Source organism: Microcaecilia unicolor, chromosome 2 (assembly GCF_901765095.1).
Source record: "Microcaecilia unicolor chromosome 2, aMicUni1.1, whole genome shotgun sequence".
Taxonomy (NCBI): domain Eukaryota; kingdom Metazoa; phylum Chordata; class Amphibia; order Gymnophiona; family Siphonopidae; genus Microcaecilia; species Microcaecilia unicolor.
Genome location: NC_044032.1, coordinates 383,922,378 through 383,938,801, shown reverse-complemented (window position 1 = coordinate 383,938,801; position 16,424 = coordinate 383,922,378). Strand labels below are relative to the sequence as shown.

Sequence of the window (16,424 nt, the reverse complement as noted above, 5' to 3'; positions counted from 1 at the left end):
ATGCATCCTGACAGTTGCTTTCACAGGTGAAAAAATTGAATATTTTAAAAGCAGTTTAACAGCTTCCCCCAAATACACCTGGTATCCTACCTTACTAACGGGCCTTTTACAAAGTGTTGGTAAGCCCAGCGCAGGCTTACCGCACGCTACCCTCGGGAATTACTGCCTGGTACCACCGGTTTACCATGGAAGCCCTTACCGCCACCTCGATGGGTGGCGGTAAGTGCTCCCACCGCATGGCAGGAGAGGTCCCGCCGCCACCCCCACCGAACCCGAGCCCACCACTCCCCCCATTGCTACTCAGGCTGCAGGCGCCGCAGTCCCCAGTCTCCACTTACCCACCCCCAGCCCCGTCGACAGCCCCCTCCGTCCGCCACCGGGCCCCCTGCCTTCAATCGATTCAGCATCGCCTCACCTCCGTGTGAAAGCACGACAGATCGCCTCCCTTTGGGCCTTCCCTCCCTGTGTCCCGCCCTTGTGGAAACAGGAAGTTACATCAGATGAGGGCGGGACACAGGGAGGGAAGGCCCAAAGGGAGGCGATCTGCTGCTGCACTTTCACATGGAGGTGAAGTGCTGCTGAATCGATTTGAATGCAGGGAGCCCGGTGGTGGACGGAGAGGGGCTGTCGACGGAGCCGAGGGCGGGTGGGTGAGACCGGGGACTGCAGCGCCAGGCCCCCCCTTGGAGGCCCAGGGAATTTTGTCCCCCCCTGCCCCCCTCTCGGCGGCCCTGCCGCATGGCCACACAGAGTAATCTCACCCCATGGCTATTTTTGGAGAGGGGAGCTTTGTACCCACTGTGGTAAAATGGGCCCTGATGCATGGGGAAAATGGCGTCTGCCGCTATCGCAGAGCCCTTTTTCCCGGAGCTTAGTAAAAGGACCCCTAAATGAGCTTAAAAGAGCTCATCAGAGTTTCAAATCCTTTTTTTTTCAGCAGCATTATATGTTTTTCTGCTGACCCATATTTGTCTACTTAAGACCTTTCTCTGAAAAGTTATGCAATTTCAGTTGTAGTTCAGTGAGTTACGTTCACGTGCAGTAAGTATTTTCTGTCCCTAGAGAACTTATAGTATTACTGGTCAATAAGTGATTTTAACGGCCAGGAGAAGCTCCTCCCTATTAAATCACTTGTCCAGGGCTAACTGCGGATATTCAGTGGTTAGCACCTAAGCTGAAACCAGGTAACTTGTGGGTGGTCTGAAGGTGGAGTTAGCATTTATGTGGTTAAGTCCCGACATTCAGAGGGAGATTCTATACATGGCGCAAAAAGAACTATCCAATCAAAAGCCTTTTTGGCATCAACCAAAAGTAACAAAGCCTGCTCTTGCAATATAGAAGCAGCCTCGATCAGGTGTAGGGCCCTGTGGACATTATCAAATGTCTGTCTCCCAGTTATGAAGCCTGCCTGATATGCAGCAACCAACTGGGGCATGCATCTCTGGAGACCCTTAGCCAATATCCTAGTAAAAATTTTATAATCGGTACCCAAGAGAGATATGGGCCTACGAGAGGCTAAATTTCCCATATCAGACAACTTGAAAAATCCTTGGAGTAATGATCGATAGCTATTTATCATTTGAAAACCAAAAGTCATCAACAAAAAATGTTTAACATAATGTGGTTTTTGAAACGAGTGAAATCATATCTTCCTTTGGACACCTTCTGGAACCTAGTACAATCCACTGTACTCACACACGCAGATTATTGCAACAGTGTTTTTTTAGGTTGTAAGTCCCTAATATTGAAAAAGCTCCAGACTTCCCAAAACACGGCAGCCAGACTTATTTTTGGCAAGTCAAGATTTGATAGCGCAACACCTCTTCGAGAGAAGCTTCACTGGCTCCCATCAGAGAAAGAATAACTTTAAAGTCCACACAATGATTTACAAGATATTACACGGAGAAGCCCCCACCTACTGAATCACCTTATCGACCTCCCAACCAGGAACAGCTTGACGTCTTCTCGTACTTACCTTAATCTACACCTCCCCAACTGCAAAGGTATTAAGTACAAATCCTTCTACGCATCCAATTTTCCTTTCAGGTAGCCAGCTTTGGAATGCTCTACCAAGACCTATCCGTACCATTAACGGCCTTTTGCCATTCAGAAAAGCACTGAAGATCCATCTCTTCAAGATAGCCTACTCTAACGATTCAACCTAACCAAGCTTGCCCACATGATTCTTATTGACGATTGTTATACATTGACCATGTTTCCCATTTTCCTTTTGCTACTACTCCATATCCATTCCTCTCCATCTTCCTACGCCTACCATCCAACGCTCTTCTGCATCCAATTCCTCCTATGTTCAATTTACTTATCCGTTAATCCCATTAATATTGTGTTCACTACAAACTGTATATTCTTCTTACGACTTTGTAATTCTTTATATTGTTACTATGTAAGCCACATTGAGCCTGCCGTGTGTGGGAAAGTGCGGGGTACAAATGTAATAAATAATAAATAATGCTGAGGATCCTTGTCAGGTTTAGGAATAACAGTGAGAGTGGTCCCATAAGCACAAGTAACAGCCTAAAAAACCCCGTTGCTCCCTCCCCCACTCCATCCCACTATAAGCCAGTACAGCCCGTGCAACACAGGCTATCATAGGGAGGAAGTGAAGTGGTTCATCGCGCAGCCCAAGGAGTCAAGTGTCCAAATGAATCAAAATCTCCAATGGCCCATCTCTGTTGGAGACAACAATCGCACAACAATGTGCCCACCAGAACTAAGGCACATCTGAAAACAGCAAAAGTAGGATTAATCAGCAATAAACAGCAAAGATCACTCAGGTGGGCTCCTGGAAGGCATCTTAGTGGCTGATTGTTGTCTGGTCAAGCGATGTTTCCTGCCTTGTACCCTCTAACCACTTGGGGCTCAGCTTAACCATCAAGTCAGACCCTGATGAAGTTGACTGGAAGTGTTTATTAGTCAGCTCACTCTCCAAAACAGTCAGCGCCTCTTCCTTAGTTTTCACTTAATGCAGCTTGTTTGGTAATAAAAGGTAAGTGCAAAAGGATGTTGCCATTTGTATTAATATTTTTCTCTCATAGTTGCTGTGTGAGTTCACTAGAGTGCCTTCAGGGTGGTGGCTGCCAAGCCCAGGTAGATTTCTATATTGTAGGTGTCCCAGACCACATATGCCATGCCCTGAGCTCTAGATAAATTGCCTTCTTAGTTTTGAATTCAGTAAAGCAAGCTATAATATCTCAGGCCATATTCGCCCATGGGTCCTGCCCAACGCTCTATAAGCCCACTCATTTTTATAGTTGAAGGGTCCATGGACTGTGAAACCAATGATAACAAGGAGCTCACTATGTTTGCACAGTTTCCTCACAATTATTGCATTCTGGAGTCTCCGGGAGGCTGCGGAAGCGAAGATTGCAGCATCTGCAGTGATTTTCCAGGTCTTCGACCTTATCTGCAAGAGTGGGCTTCAATAGATGCTGAGACCTGCAGCTTAGATTCAAGTGCTACAATAGCGTCCACATGTTGTCCAAACCTCCCTCCAGATCTTCCAAGCGGTGTCCCAGCTCCGAGATTTCTCCCTTTAAATCCGTCATCAGGGTTGCAAGTTTGAACTAGATCTCCAACATGCACTCGTGCATTTCTCCCAGTGGGGAAGCTATTTGCTCATTAAGGATCAGGCGACCCTCAGGGGGAGGAATGCTGGCTTCGGCCTAACCCCTGGTAAGCCTTTCCTCAGCTGAGAGTGCTCAGCTCTACCACCAGCTGCCTTTCAGGTGCTGTGGAGGACTTGCAGCTCATCTGCATATCCTTTACAGCCTTCTCCGGGGTGACTCCCAGGTCCACTCCAATCCACTCAGGGCCTCCGCTCTAGGTGCCAAGTGCTCCCACCAGGTGCTGTGGAGGACTTGCAGCCCTTCTGCATATCCTCATAGCTGTATCCGGGGTGACTCCCAGGTCCACCCCGATCTTCCCAGGGCCCTCGCTCCCGGTGCCCAGGGTTTCCAGGTGCTTTTTGGCTAGGATCAGGCGACCCACTGCCCCCACTCACCACAATGGCCACTGTCTTGATCTTATCCTCTTCTCAAACTGCTCACTCTCCAGTTTCTTTGCCTCAACTCTTCCCCTCTCTGACCATCATCTGATAACTTTCACACTTAAACACCCTCCTCCCCAGTCCCGTCCAATCTTAACCTTCACACAAACATCCTCCTCCCCAGTCCCATCCAATCTTAACCAATACATTTAGGAATCTTCAGGCTATTGACCCTTTTACTCTGTCCTCCAGTGTTTCAAATCTCTTCTCTACCACTATGTTATCCAAGTCCTGTCAATGAGGCTGTCTCTTCCCATAATACTATTCTCTCCTCTGCTCTGGATACTCTCGCTCCTCGCATTCCCCGTTCTGTACCAAACCCCAGCCTTGGCTGACCTCTAGAATCCGCTACCTACGTTCCTGTGTCCACTCTGCCAAAATGCCTTTGGCTGAAATCCTGTGCCCATGCTGACTTCATACATTTCAAATTCTTGCTGACCTCCTTCCAGTCTGCTCTTTTACTTGCCAAACAGGACTATTACATCCAGTTGACAAATTCTCTTGGCTCAAACCCTTAACGTCTCTTTGCCACACTGAATTCTCTCCTCAAAGTGCCTTCACCTCCAACCACCCCTTCACTTTCCCCCCAGACGCTGGCTGAGTTCTTTCATGATAAGGTTCACAAGATTAAACTTGAATTCTCAACCAGGTCACCTCCACCTCTCCTTCCCTTAGTCCATTCTCTCAACCCTCCAACCCCTGCCTCCTTTTCTTAAATCACTGAAGAGGAAACTACACATCTTATTTCCTCCTCAAAACTAACTACCTGTTCCTCTGATCCTATTCCCACCCATCTACTTAACACTATCTCTCCTACTGTCATCCCTTTTATCTGTCATATCCTCAATCTTTCACTGTCCGCTGCGACTGTTCCTGATGCCTTCAAACATGCCGTAGTCACACCACTCCTTAAAAAACCTTCATTGGACCCTATCTGTCCTTCCAACTATCACCCCATCTCCCTCCTCCCTTTCCTATCCAAGATACTTGAACATGCTGTTCACCGCCGTTGCCTTGACTTTCTTTCATCTCAAGCTATTCTTGATCCACTTCAATCTGGCTTTTGCCCCCTTCATTCAACTGAAACAGCGATTGCTAAAGTCTCCAATGATCTATTCTTGGCCAGATCCAAAGGTCTCTATTCTATCCTCATCCTTCTCGATCTATCTGCTGCTTTTTAACTGTTGATCACAGCCCACTCCTTGATACGCTGTCCTCCCTTGGATTTCAGGGCTCTGTTCTTTCCTGGTTTCCTTCTTATCTCTCCCAGCATACCTTTAGTGTATACTCTAGTGGATCCTCCTCTACTTCTAACCCACTGTCAGTTGGTGTACCTCAGGGTTCTGTCCTGGGACCTCTTCTTTTCTCTATCTATACTTCTTCCCTTGGTACTCTGATCTCATCCCATGGTTTTCAGTATCATCTTTACGCTAATGACTCCCAGATCTACCTCTCCACACCAGAAATCTCAGCCGAAATCCAGGCCAAAGTATCAGCCTGCCTGTCTGACATTCCTGCCTGGATGTCTCAGCGCCATTTGAAATAAACCATGACCAAGACTGAGCTTCTTATCTTTCCCCCTAAACCAACCTCTCCTCCTCCCTCATTCTCTATTTCTGTGGATAACACTCTCATCCTTCCTGTCTCATCAGCTCGTAACCTTGGGGTCATCTTCAACTCCTCCCTCTCCTTCCTCTGCACATATTCAGCAGACTGCTAAAACCTGTTGTTTCTCTCTCTATAATATCACCAAAATTCACCCTTTCCTTCTGAGCACATTACCAGAACCCTCATCCACACTCTCATCACCTCTCACTTAGACTATTGCAATTTGCTTCTCACAGGTCTCCCACTTAGCCATCTCTCTCCTCTTCAATCTGTTCAAAATTCTGCTGCACAACTAATATTCCGCCAGTGTCGTTATGCTCATATTAGCCCTCTTCTCAAGTCACTTCACTGGCTTCCTATCCGTTCCGCATACAGTTCAAACTCCTCTCATTGACCTATAAGTGCATTCACTCTGCAGCTCCTCAGTACCTCTCCACTCTCATCTCTCCCTACATTCCTCCCTGGGAAATCCATTCACTTTGTAAATCTCTCTTATCTGCACCCTTCTCCTCCACTACTAACTCCAGACTCCGTTCCTTTTATCTTCCTGCACCATATGCCTGGAATAGACTTCCTGAGCCGGTACGTCAAGCTCCATCTTTGTCCGTCTTCAAATCTAAGCTAAAAGCCCACCTTTTTGATGCTGCTTTTAACTCCTAACCCTTATTCACTTGTTCAGAACCCTTATTTTATCATCCTCACTTTAATATTCCCTTATCTCTTGTTTGTCCTGTTTGTCTGTCCTAATTAGATTCTAAGCTCTGTCGAGCAGGGACTGTCTCTTCATGTTCAAGTGTACAGCGCTGCGTACGTCTACCAGCGCTTTAGAAATGATAAGTAGTAGTAGTAAGGGACTGGGGAGAGAGATCCGTGAACAGCAGGCTACGTTGAAGTCAGCGAGTTGGCCTCAGTTGTTTTCAGGCATCCCACCGCTGACATACTCCATCTGAGCATGCTGGAAGAACTACCGCTCACAATGCGAAGAGAAAATCGCATTGGGGGAGCTCACAGTGAGAGACACATTAAGTTATATCCTCAGGACATGTGGAGCTCTCAGCTCAAGCAGCCATCTCGGATGCTGATGTCACTTCCTCCAGGCAGGGCATCTTTAACAGCTCTGGTGGTGTGACAGCAGCATGCATGTGTGTCAGTGTGCAGCATGTAGCTCTGGAGTTGCAGTTCATACAAAGGGTGATCCTCCCCCTGGCTGCTCAGAGAGGAAAGATCATGAAGAAACATAAAGCAAGCTCACATGCATTGGGATGGAACTGGTGGAGGACTGCTGCCAACTATCCACAAAACTCAAGAGCAGCATTTAGCATCTGAAAGAACTATATACAACTCGTAAGATGATGCCAGTTGGCCACTGCTGACCTTACAAATCAGTAAAGAAAAAAATGTCTTTTAAAACACCATCCACTACAATCTGCAAGGAGAGGTGTATTGTTAAAAAAAAAAAACATTGGAAAAAAAAGAATTTTCATTAAAATGGGAGCGGATTCCTTCTCTCTCTGCAAGATGTACATTCGCATGCAGTTGCCCACATACACACATCTCTCTTTTTTCTTCAGTGAAAATGCTTGGGCTGGGATTTCCCCAGTATCAGCTGTCTGGGAAGAGAAAACCCAGGATAGGTGAAGCATAGCTTTCTCAGAAATGAGTCATCTGTTTCCATTTTTTTTAAATTTAAATGAGAACAGTATTGCTAGTGGCGATGCTCATGTCTGTTGAAAGCTTTTACATATTCAACACTAACACAAGTGGAAACTTCTGGTGGTGCCACCACTGTGCCCATGTGGGCATGAGTTTGCATATTAGACAGTTCTGCAATTAAAGATAAACACTTGAGGGAGGAAACACCAATTATTTCAATTCATTTCACCCCCTCCTCTTCCTTCCTATACTTGATCTTCCTTTCCGCAAGTTTCTCTGCCCCCCCCCCCCCCTCTCCAGAGTGGATAACTCGTACATTCCTCCCTCTAGTTATTTGTCTCTCTGCTCCTTTTCCTCTCTTGCTCCCTGTTCTCTCTTACCCAAACTCTCTTTCTGTCTCTGCCCTCCCCAGTTCTATCTTCCACAGCCACAGATGTATCCATAGCTCTCTGCCCCCCAGTTATCTATCAGCACCCTTAAGCAAGACCCGCCTCTTTCTTTCCTCCTCAGTTCTCTACCCCTCAAGACCCCCCAACCTTCTTTGCTATCTCCTCCAACAAGACCCCTAGAGTTCTTTCTGTCCCCAAGCTCTCTCTCCATCCCTCTGCAACCCCCTAAGATTTCTCTCCCTCCTCCCAGGCACACAATCTCATTGCTCTCTCTCCCCCCCAATTTCTCACCCAGCATGCTCTTTGCTCTCCACCATGGCACACAATGCCAGTTTGCCTTCTCAGAGCTGATGAAAACATGGTGGGCACCCTAGGTAAATGTTTAGACTTACATCCCCCCCCCCCCCATTAACTTAAAGCCCTTAGGTCACAGCCTCCCCTTCCTTATGATTTTGATAGTTAGAAACTCAGACTCATGGTCATCATACAAACAACTTATGAAACTGCAGCTTAAAGTATGTGCTGATGGTTCTTTGGGTTTGTGTGGCTGTCAAGGCCTATTATTTTGCTTTGACCGTAGCAGCTTGTTGCCCTTACCTAATGGCTGGGTCAGCCCTGTCTGTCCCATGCTAATCAGGTGGCAAAAGGAGGTGAACTGATGTACATCAAGCCATATTATCCTCTTCTGCCACCCAGAATCAGACTGCTTATTTGAACTGCATAGCTGTTCAGTGTCCCGGCCGTGCAGCTCAGATTAGGCCCAGGGAGGCAGAAGAAGAGGACAAGGTTCAAAGTGCAACCACTTTCCTCTCTTACTGTTATCAGCACAGGATGTGTGGGCAACAGAATCATGCAAGCCACTGCCACTACTGCCTGTGCAGCATTCTGTACAAGGAGAATTCTGTCCAAATTCTGCACTGAACAGGAGCACAGAATTTCCTCAGAAGCAAATGTGTTCATAGTTTTAACAGCTTCCTAGCTACATCTGTTGCAGTGATTTTTCAAAGGCACTTCTTAGGTAATAATAACTGGCAATTCATTTTTCTCTTTTACCCAGCTGTTTCCTTCTGTTCCTCTTGGGCTTCCAGTTCAATCGGATAAAAGGTTGGGATTTGGCACGGTCAGCTTTCATGTGCAATCACTCAAAAATGTTTTCACATATTTTATATCTCTTCTTAATCAGGGCCAGTATTAGGGGGAGTGCAAACAGAGCATCTGTTCTGGGCCCCCATGCCAAAAGCAGTGCTGTATAGTAACTAAGTAAATGTAATTAGTTACTGTACTTAAGTTTTTACTTTTACTTGTAAAGAAGTACAGGATAATATTTGTTACTTTTACTGATGTAATAATTTCACCAATTTTTACTGTTTTTACTCAGTTACATCTGATGCTTGCAGTGAAAAGTTAAAAACGGAAGCAAGACATAAGTGATAATTCCTTAGTAAACCAAATAAAACAGTAAAACCTGGAACGGGATTTTGCTATTGCAAACCTCGATACGCAAACAGTGGATCATCTCATCTTACATTTTGCTGTCCAGTGAATATAGCCTATGAGAAATTTGGAGTTGCCCGTGTTTAATTGGTTACTGGACTCCAGTTAAATTGAACAGTGATGGCTAGGATCACTTTGAATCAGAAATAAAGCTGAAGATTTTTGCAAATCTTGGTGAACAGTCATATGTTTTTACCACATATGTCTTTACTGATCATCCGATGGACAATTTACATTGGGGTGGCTGTCCACTGAATTGACAGAGTCTTTAGAAGGAAGTCTGTGTGTCTAGCATTTAATGTTCTTGCATCAGTTCTCAAAGACATTCAAACAGAGTTTGCTATCAGATGAAAAACTGATAGAACAACAACCGACAATGATTCCAACTTTGTGAAAGCCTTCTCTGTAATTAGACAGGATGATGATAATAATGAAGATGATAAAGTATTCTTTGCTATATGGAGGTCAAGTGTTTCAAACAGAAATTCCCTTGATCAACACCTGCAGACTATGTCAGAAAACATCAATAGTTTTTTTAGCCTGCTCTGATTTGAAGGAACTTTATATCAGACGGAACGCTCCACTTCCTGTTAGTGCAGTTGTTGAACACCTTTTTAGCTGAGGTGGATTAAACACTCACAAGAGCACTCACATGAGTGACAGTCATTTAAAAAATTTAGTTTTACTAAAAGCAAAGTGGATTGATTTGTAGAGCAGTAAAGTTATTGGGATAAAAACATTAACGATAATTGAATTCATTGTAGTTGCAGTACTTTTACTTTTTATTCAAAAAGTATTATATTACGCAATAACTTTTTAAATTTTACTTAAGTAATGCGTTCTTCACTATCTCCCCTGCTTACTAAGCTGTGCTAATACCGACACAGCCCATTCTCTTTGAATGGGCTGTGTCGGCATTGCCACTTGTCTTAGTAAACAGGGGGGTATATTTTTTTACTTTTACTTAAATATTAAAATACACTTATTTTACTTTCACTTAAGTACTTTCACCTAATACTTTGAAAAACACGACCAAAAGGGGCCCCCGAGCCTGCCCAAAGCTGAAGGCAACACAACCTACTGGCAGACTTTTAGGGCATCTTTCTGCCCTGCTCAATAATGTCCTTGCTCCCAACTTACTGCAGTTCTTAGGTGGGGAACTTTCACAAAGAACTTCCAGTAACCATAAGCCCTAAATCTGGCCAATGGGGGTCAACATTGTGCAATGATTACGATGCCCAACCCCTACCACTTAAGGGCTATGAATGCTGCCTCCATGGCATCTTCAGCCACAGCTGACTTGGGGATCAGAAAACCTGAGCTAAGAAATCTTTGCATAAGACATAACAGCACTGTCACTCTGCTACTGGGTTGGCCCTTCTAAATGGAAATGCCTAACTATATTAAAAAGATTCAATTAAATATTCTATAAAATCATAGGTGCTGCAGCTGTAAATTTTGCAAAAGGATTTCTTGATGCCTTACCTCGGCTAAAGTCAACAGAGCTTTTTCGAAATCACCTACTGTGTCAGAACGGATGGTCATCACTCAGATTCTTTCCATATGCTAGAAGAAGCAACACAGAACTTTGTAATACTGCTAGAAGGAAACAGCAAACCATGCATTGCAGTGGAGTTTATTGCTCTCTGAGAATCTATACATGCATGTGTTTTATTGACATGAGAGACACACATTATTAATTTCTAACTCTCAGGTTAAGTATTCCAGTCAATTTGTTAAAAAGACACCCGAAAATAATTTGTGATGATTCAGTTTGAACTACAAAACTGCAGGCCACTTCTGACAGAGTCCTTCCCACTTTGAAGCTACACCTTATTCTGGAATATGAGCTTATCCTGTGTCAAGATCATTTCATTAAAAAAAAAAAGGATTTTCCCTTTAACAACACAATATCCAATCGACTAGTGATACTTCATTCACCACCATGCTACTTATTCCCAGACAATTCCATTTTCCAGGTTAAGGTTACACCTTGCCCTGTCTGCATTAGCAGAGGCCATCTAAAGCTGTCCACATATATTTTATTTCTTATATATCACCTGCAAGCCCAAAAGTGGTTTACATTCAGGCACATCAAGTATTTTCTGTCTCTGGAGGGCTCACAATCTGAGTTTTGTACCTGAGGCAATGGAGGGTGAAGTGACTGCCCAAGATTAAAAGGAGAAGCAGTAGGATTTGAACCAGGCTCTCCTAGTTCTCAGCCCAGTGCTCTAACCATCTGGCTACTCCTCCACTCCAGTTTGAAAGAATGGCCTCCAAAAGGGTATGCAATATTTAAGAACATAAGAATTGTCACGATGGATCAGACCAAAGGTCCATCTAGCCCAGTATCCTGTTTCCAACAGTGGCCAGTCCACGTCACAAAAACCTGGCAGGATTCCAAGATCTACCTTAACAATGATTTATGAACTTTTCTCTAAGAATTGTCCCAAACCTTTTTTCAAACTCAGCTATATTAATTGCTTTTATCGCATCCTCCAGCTATGAGCTCCAGAGCTTCCTCAACAACATTTGACAATTTCACAACATAGGCTCAATTTCCCCTCCCCCCTTTATACCCTGGTGCCCTCAATCACTATATGGTTTGTACCACTTCAAGAATGTAGAGTTAGCAAGATGAAAAAGATGAACCAAATATACAGAAATCACTTTTTGCATGTCAGGCTTCATGGCACGTCCTCTAGTTCTTTACTTTTTCAAAAACTACAAAGATCGATGGATGTTTATTTGTTCTACTCCACTCAGGATTTTATAAACCTCCATCATATCTCAAATCAGCCATCTCTTTTCCAAACTGAAGATTCCCAGTCTCCCTAGCATTTCCTCATATGAGAATCATTCCATCCCTTTAATTATTTTGGCCACAACCTTCTCTGTATCTGCTATATCTTTTTAAGATGCGGTGACCAGAATTGCACACAATACTCATGGAGTGATATAGAGAGGCTTTATGATATTTTTTGGTTTGCTTTTTTGGCCACCATCACACACTGAACAGAAGATTTCAATGTATTTTCCACAATGGTGCATAGATCCTTTTCCTGGGTGGCGATTCCTAATGTGGAACCTAGTACTGTGTATGTATAAATTTGGGTTTTTCTTCCCAATTTGCATCCCTTTGCATTTGTCTATGTTAAATTTCATCTGCCATTTGGCTGCCCAGACTTCCAGTCTTGTACGATCTTCCTACAATTTCTCACAATCCACATATAATTTGATAACTTTGTGTCATCTGTAAAGTTGATCAGTTCAGTCATTGTTCCCATTTTCAGATCATTTATATATATATTAAAACCACTGATCCCAGTACAGATCCATGGGGTACTCTACAATTCACCTTCCTTCACTGAATCAGCCATTTATTCATTTTGGGCTTCTTTTACTAAGGTGCACTAACAGATTTAACGTGTGCTAATGATTAGACGCCCATAGGAATATAATGGAATCTTATTTAGAGCATGCTAATCATTAGGGTGCACTAAATCCATTAACCGCACCTTAGTAAAAGGACCCCTTTGTTTATTGGAATTTATTAGTCACCTTTATGAAGAGATTCACCCATGACAGTGTACAGCCAGTACAACTTGACATAATAATGGTAAATGACCAAATATAAACAATAAAATCAACGAGATAAACTTGGACCTGGCAAATTGAATCCTAGTAATTAGTACTAACATGATACAGTGTTGAAAATATAAAAATTTAATAGCAGTGCAAACAGATACAGAAATATAATGTCAGCAGAATACAATTATACCTACTCTTTTTAAAGCTTTTATTTAAAGAATAATCAATAAACACAAATGCAAAAACTTGTTATATTCTTAATGATACTTCGATGGTTTCACAAAACTTGTACAATGTAACCTATAACCAAGTTGTAACAAATGTATTTCCATTATTCATATCTTATTGTAAGCCACACTGAGCCCGCCAAGAGGTGGGAAAATGTGGGATACAAATGCAATAAATAATAATAATAATAATAATACTGTAACAACTAGATAAAGGAAATATATAGGGTATTTATTTATTGGGATTTATTAACCACTTTTATGAAGACATTCACCCAAGGCGGTGTACAATAGGTACAGTTTAACATCAAACTTACAATATTGTTACCAGCATAACAATAGTAAAATGTACAAGTATAAACATAAATACAATGAAAGAGGAAAACTTGAAGACAGCAAATTGAAACCTAATTTTAAGACTACCATGAAACAAGATCAAAAATATACGTCCACATTTAACAGCACTGAAATTCAAATAACAGATGTATAATCTGATGTGAGCATAATAGTGAAGAAATATCTAATAAGTACACAATCAGAACATTCCAATAACATTGCTATGATACTAATGGTTTTCTACAATACAGCTTACCATATGGCTAAGGGGCCAAATGCAGATATATAGATGGGGACAAGATGGGTGGTACAGAGTCAGTGGGGATAAACAAATGGGTAGCTAAACTAAAGACATGTTCTTTGTATAGTTAATCAAGATATACGGAACTGGTCTGAGTATCAAGCTAGTCCAGGTGCAGAATGGGTGTATAGCAGTCACCCTATGTATAAGGCTTGGGAGAACTCACAGTGGGGCCCTTTCACTAAGCAGTGCTAAAATGTGACCTGATCTATCCCAGTGCAGGTCTTACCCAACAGCAGTAATTGGGAAGCAAAACCAGTGCTGCGCAGACTTCTACGGTCTACGCCCTGATCATGACTGAATAGATATGGATGGGCTCGAGTGTAAATTTTAAGGGATGTTAGCCTCAGAACTTAGTACAAGAACAGTGCTGGGCAGACTTCTACGGACTGTGCCCTGAGAATGGCAAGGACAAATCAAACTCTGGTATAAAGTATCACATACCATGTAAAATGAGTTTATCTAGTTGGGCAGACTGGATGGACCATACAGGTCTTTTATCTGTCATCATTTATTGTGTTACTATGCTAAGGCCACTTTTAGCACTGCAGGGAAATGATCGGTTTTTCTATTCAGCAATTTTCCATTAGCGAATGAGCACTTACCGACACCTGTTTTGTAGGCAGTAAAGGCTCATGCGCTAATTGGTTAGCTAACCGATTAGTGCAGAACATGCCTACTCTCTGCCCCAGTGCTAAGGAATAACATGTATTTTTTAGCACGTGGGAGCGTGCACATACAAAAACTATCAAGGGACTCCTGAGTGCACCCTGCGGTAGTGGACTTTAACCTGCGGTAAGCACACATTAGTAAAAGTACTCCAATATCTTGTATCACTTAGACCACAATAATGGGGAAACAAAACAAGGGCAAGCCCAGGAGCAGGGCACAGTTAGGCAAAAAAAGAGGCATGAAAAAACAGAGGAGAACCACTGATTCCAGTATCTTCAGTATTTTCAACATGTATTTCTTCAATTTCTTCAGTAAGTCTCCCAGGGCTAGTATATGTTCAGATATCATGCCTCATTCTCCAAATTTCCGATTTATCATGAACTAAATTTTTATTAATTAACTCAAGCTGTATTTGATGCATTTTACTGGTAGAGTTCTCTAGTTTCTCAATCCTTTCCTGGCACATCTTAGCTTTCCCAATCTGCCTTTGAGGAAATATCAGAGAAAACATTTGTCAATGCTGAACTTGATTTACGCAACACTGTAAGGGCTTCCTATACTGCATCAAGAGTAATCTGTTGTGGCCTATGGTTGAATTATTATAGGTAGCCACCCTGATAACTCTTCCACCTCAACTAGAGGAGATCCACAAACACCAGAACCAACCCCAACAGATGTACACACTAAATCATAAAAATTGGCGACTCTGCAAACCTGTGCGCCATCTTGGGATCTCCCAGTGACTTTGGAAGCACAGAAAAGCTCCCCTTCTGAGAGAAGCTAACTTCCAAAGCACGCTACGTCAACTCCTCTGAATCCTGAACCGCTTCAGATGTAGCAAGCGGGGCCAACTTCTCACTTCTTGGTGACAATGTTTCAAACTCCATGGGGGCTGGTGCTTTTTCCGAACCCCAGTGGTTTAGTGTATATTTGAGATGCAGCATGCTGAACAAGCTCCCACATCTTCTCCTTACACTTTTCCATACCTACAGGGCGTGTCTTCTCAAGACACCATCTTGAACACTTTCTACTCTCTGTTTTCTTTTAACCCATTCGCAATCCACAACAGAACATTGTCTCCAAATCCATTCCTTTTAATTTCTTCAGGAGTCTCTCATGAGGGATTCTGTCAAAAGCTTTCTAAAATTCCAGATAACACTATGGGGCTTATTTTCAAACAGAAAAATGTCAAAAAAGCAGCACAAAGCGGCAGATGAACGTTTTTTTTTTTGTCCAAAAAATCCAAATATATACTTTTGAAACCATTTGAAGATGTTTTTCTATGCAGTTTGACTGACGCCCAAATCACAAAGGGTGGGTAAGGGGAATGTTGGGGCAGGATTTGGGCATTCTCAAATCTTTGATGTTTTTCTGCCATAATGGATCAAAGTAAAAACTTCCAGGTCTAAAAGTTAGACATTTTGTTCTATACCTGCTTCAATCACGACAAAGTCACAAAAAGGTGCCCTAAATTACCAAATGACCACTGGCGGTATTAAGGCAAGACCCCCCCCCCCTTTTACTCCCTCAGTAGTCACTGACCCTCTCCCAGCCTCCCAAAGATGTAAAAGTACATACCAGCCTCTATCATAGCCTCAGATGTTCTGGCCAGGCCTATTAAGAGCATATATCATCACTCCAATGCGGGTTGCGCCTGAAAGGAGAAAATTGCGCCAGCCGACACACACTGCACTAATTGCCCCAATGAAACCGTCAAAATTATCCCCTGCGCTTCTGACTCTCCGGACACCTGAGGGGAACCCCCATCGCGCTGAGCACCCGCTGCGGGCCGAAGGCAGCAGGACTCACCCCCCCCTCCGACGCTGCTCTCCGGCCCCCACACCGGGAGCAGCACTTAGCCGCCTCAGAAGGTGCCGACATGCTCCACAAACGCTTGCCCAAAATTGACTCGGCAGTCCGCCTAGCTCCTCCGTATGATTAAACAAAAACCAAGGCTCTTAAAGAGACGCTTACCTTTTTTTTTTTTTGTCAGGAGAGAAAGGAAACACCCGATCAGGCCAACAGCCCTGTGGGACGGAGGAAAGGTAGGGGGAGACCGGGAGGGACGTGGCACCACTAGGTGTACA

General features: G+C 43.5%; 1 protein-coding gene across 1 annotated transcript in view; it reads right to left on the bottom strand.

Annotated features, from left to right (window-relative positions):
• ANXA3 (annexin A3) overlaps window positions 1–16,424 on the bottom strand; it is a 114,720-nt gene that overhangs the window by 15,291 nt on the left and 83,005 nt on the right. Inside the window, 2 exon segments of the mRNA XM_030190550.1 lie at window positions 10,696–10,749; window positions 10,751–10,776. Of these exon segments, the coding sequence (XP_030046410.1) occupies window positions 10,696–10,749; window positions 10,751–10,776 (80 nt within the window).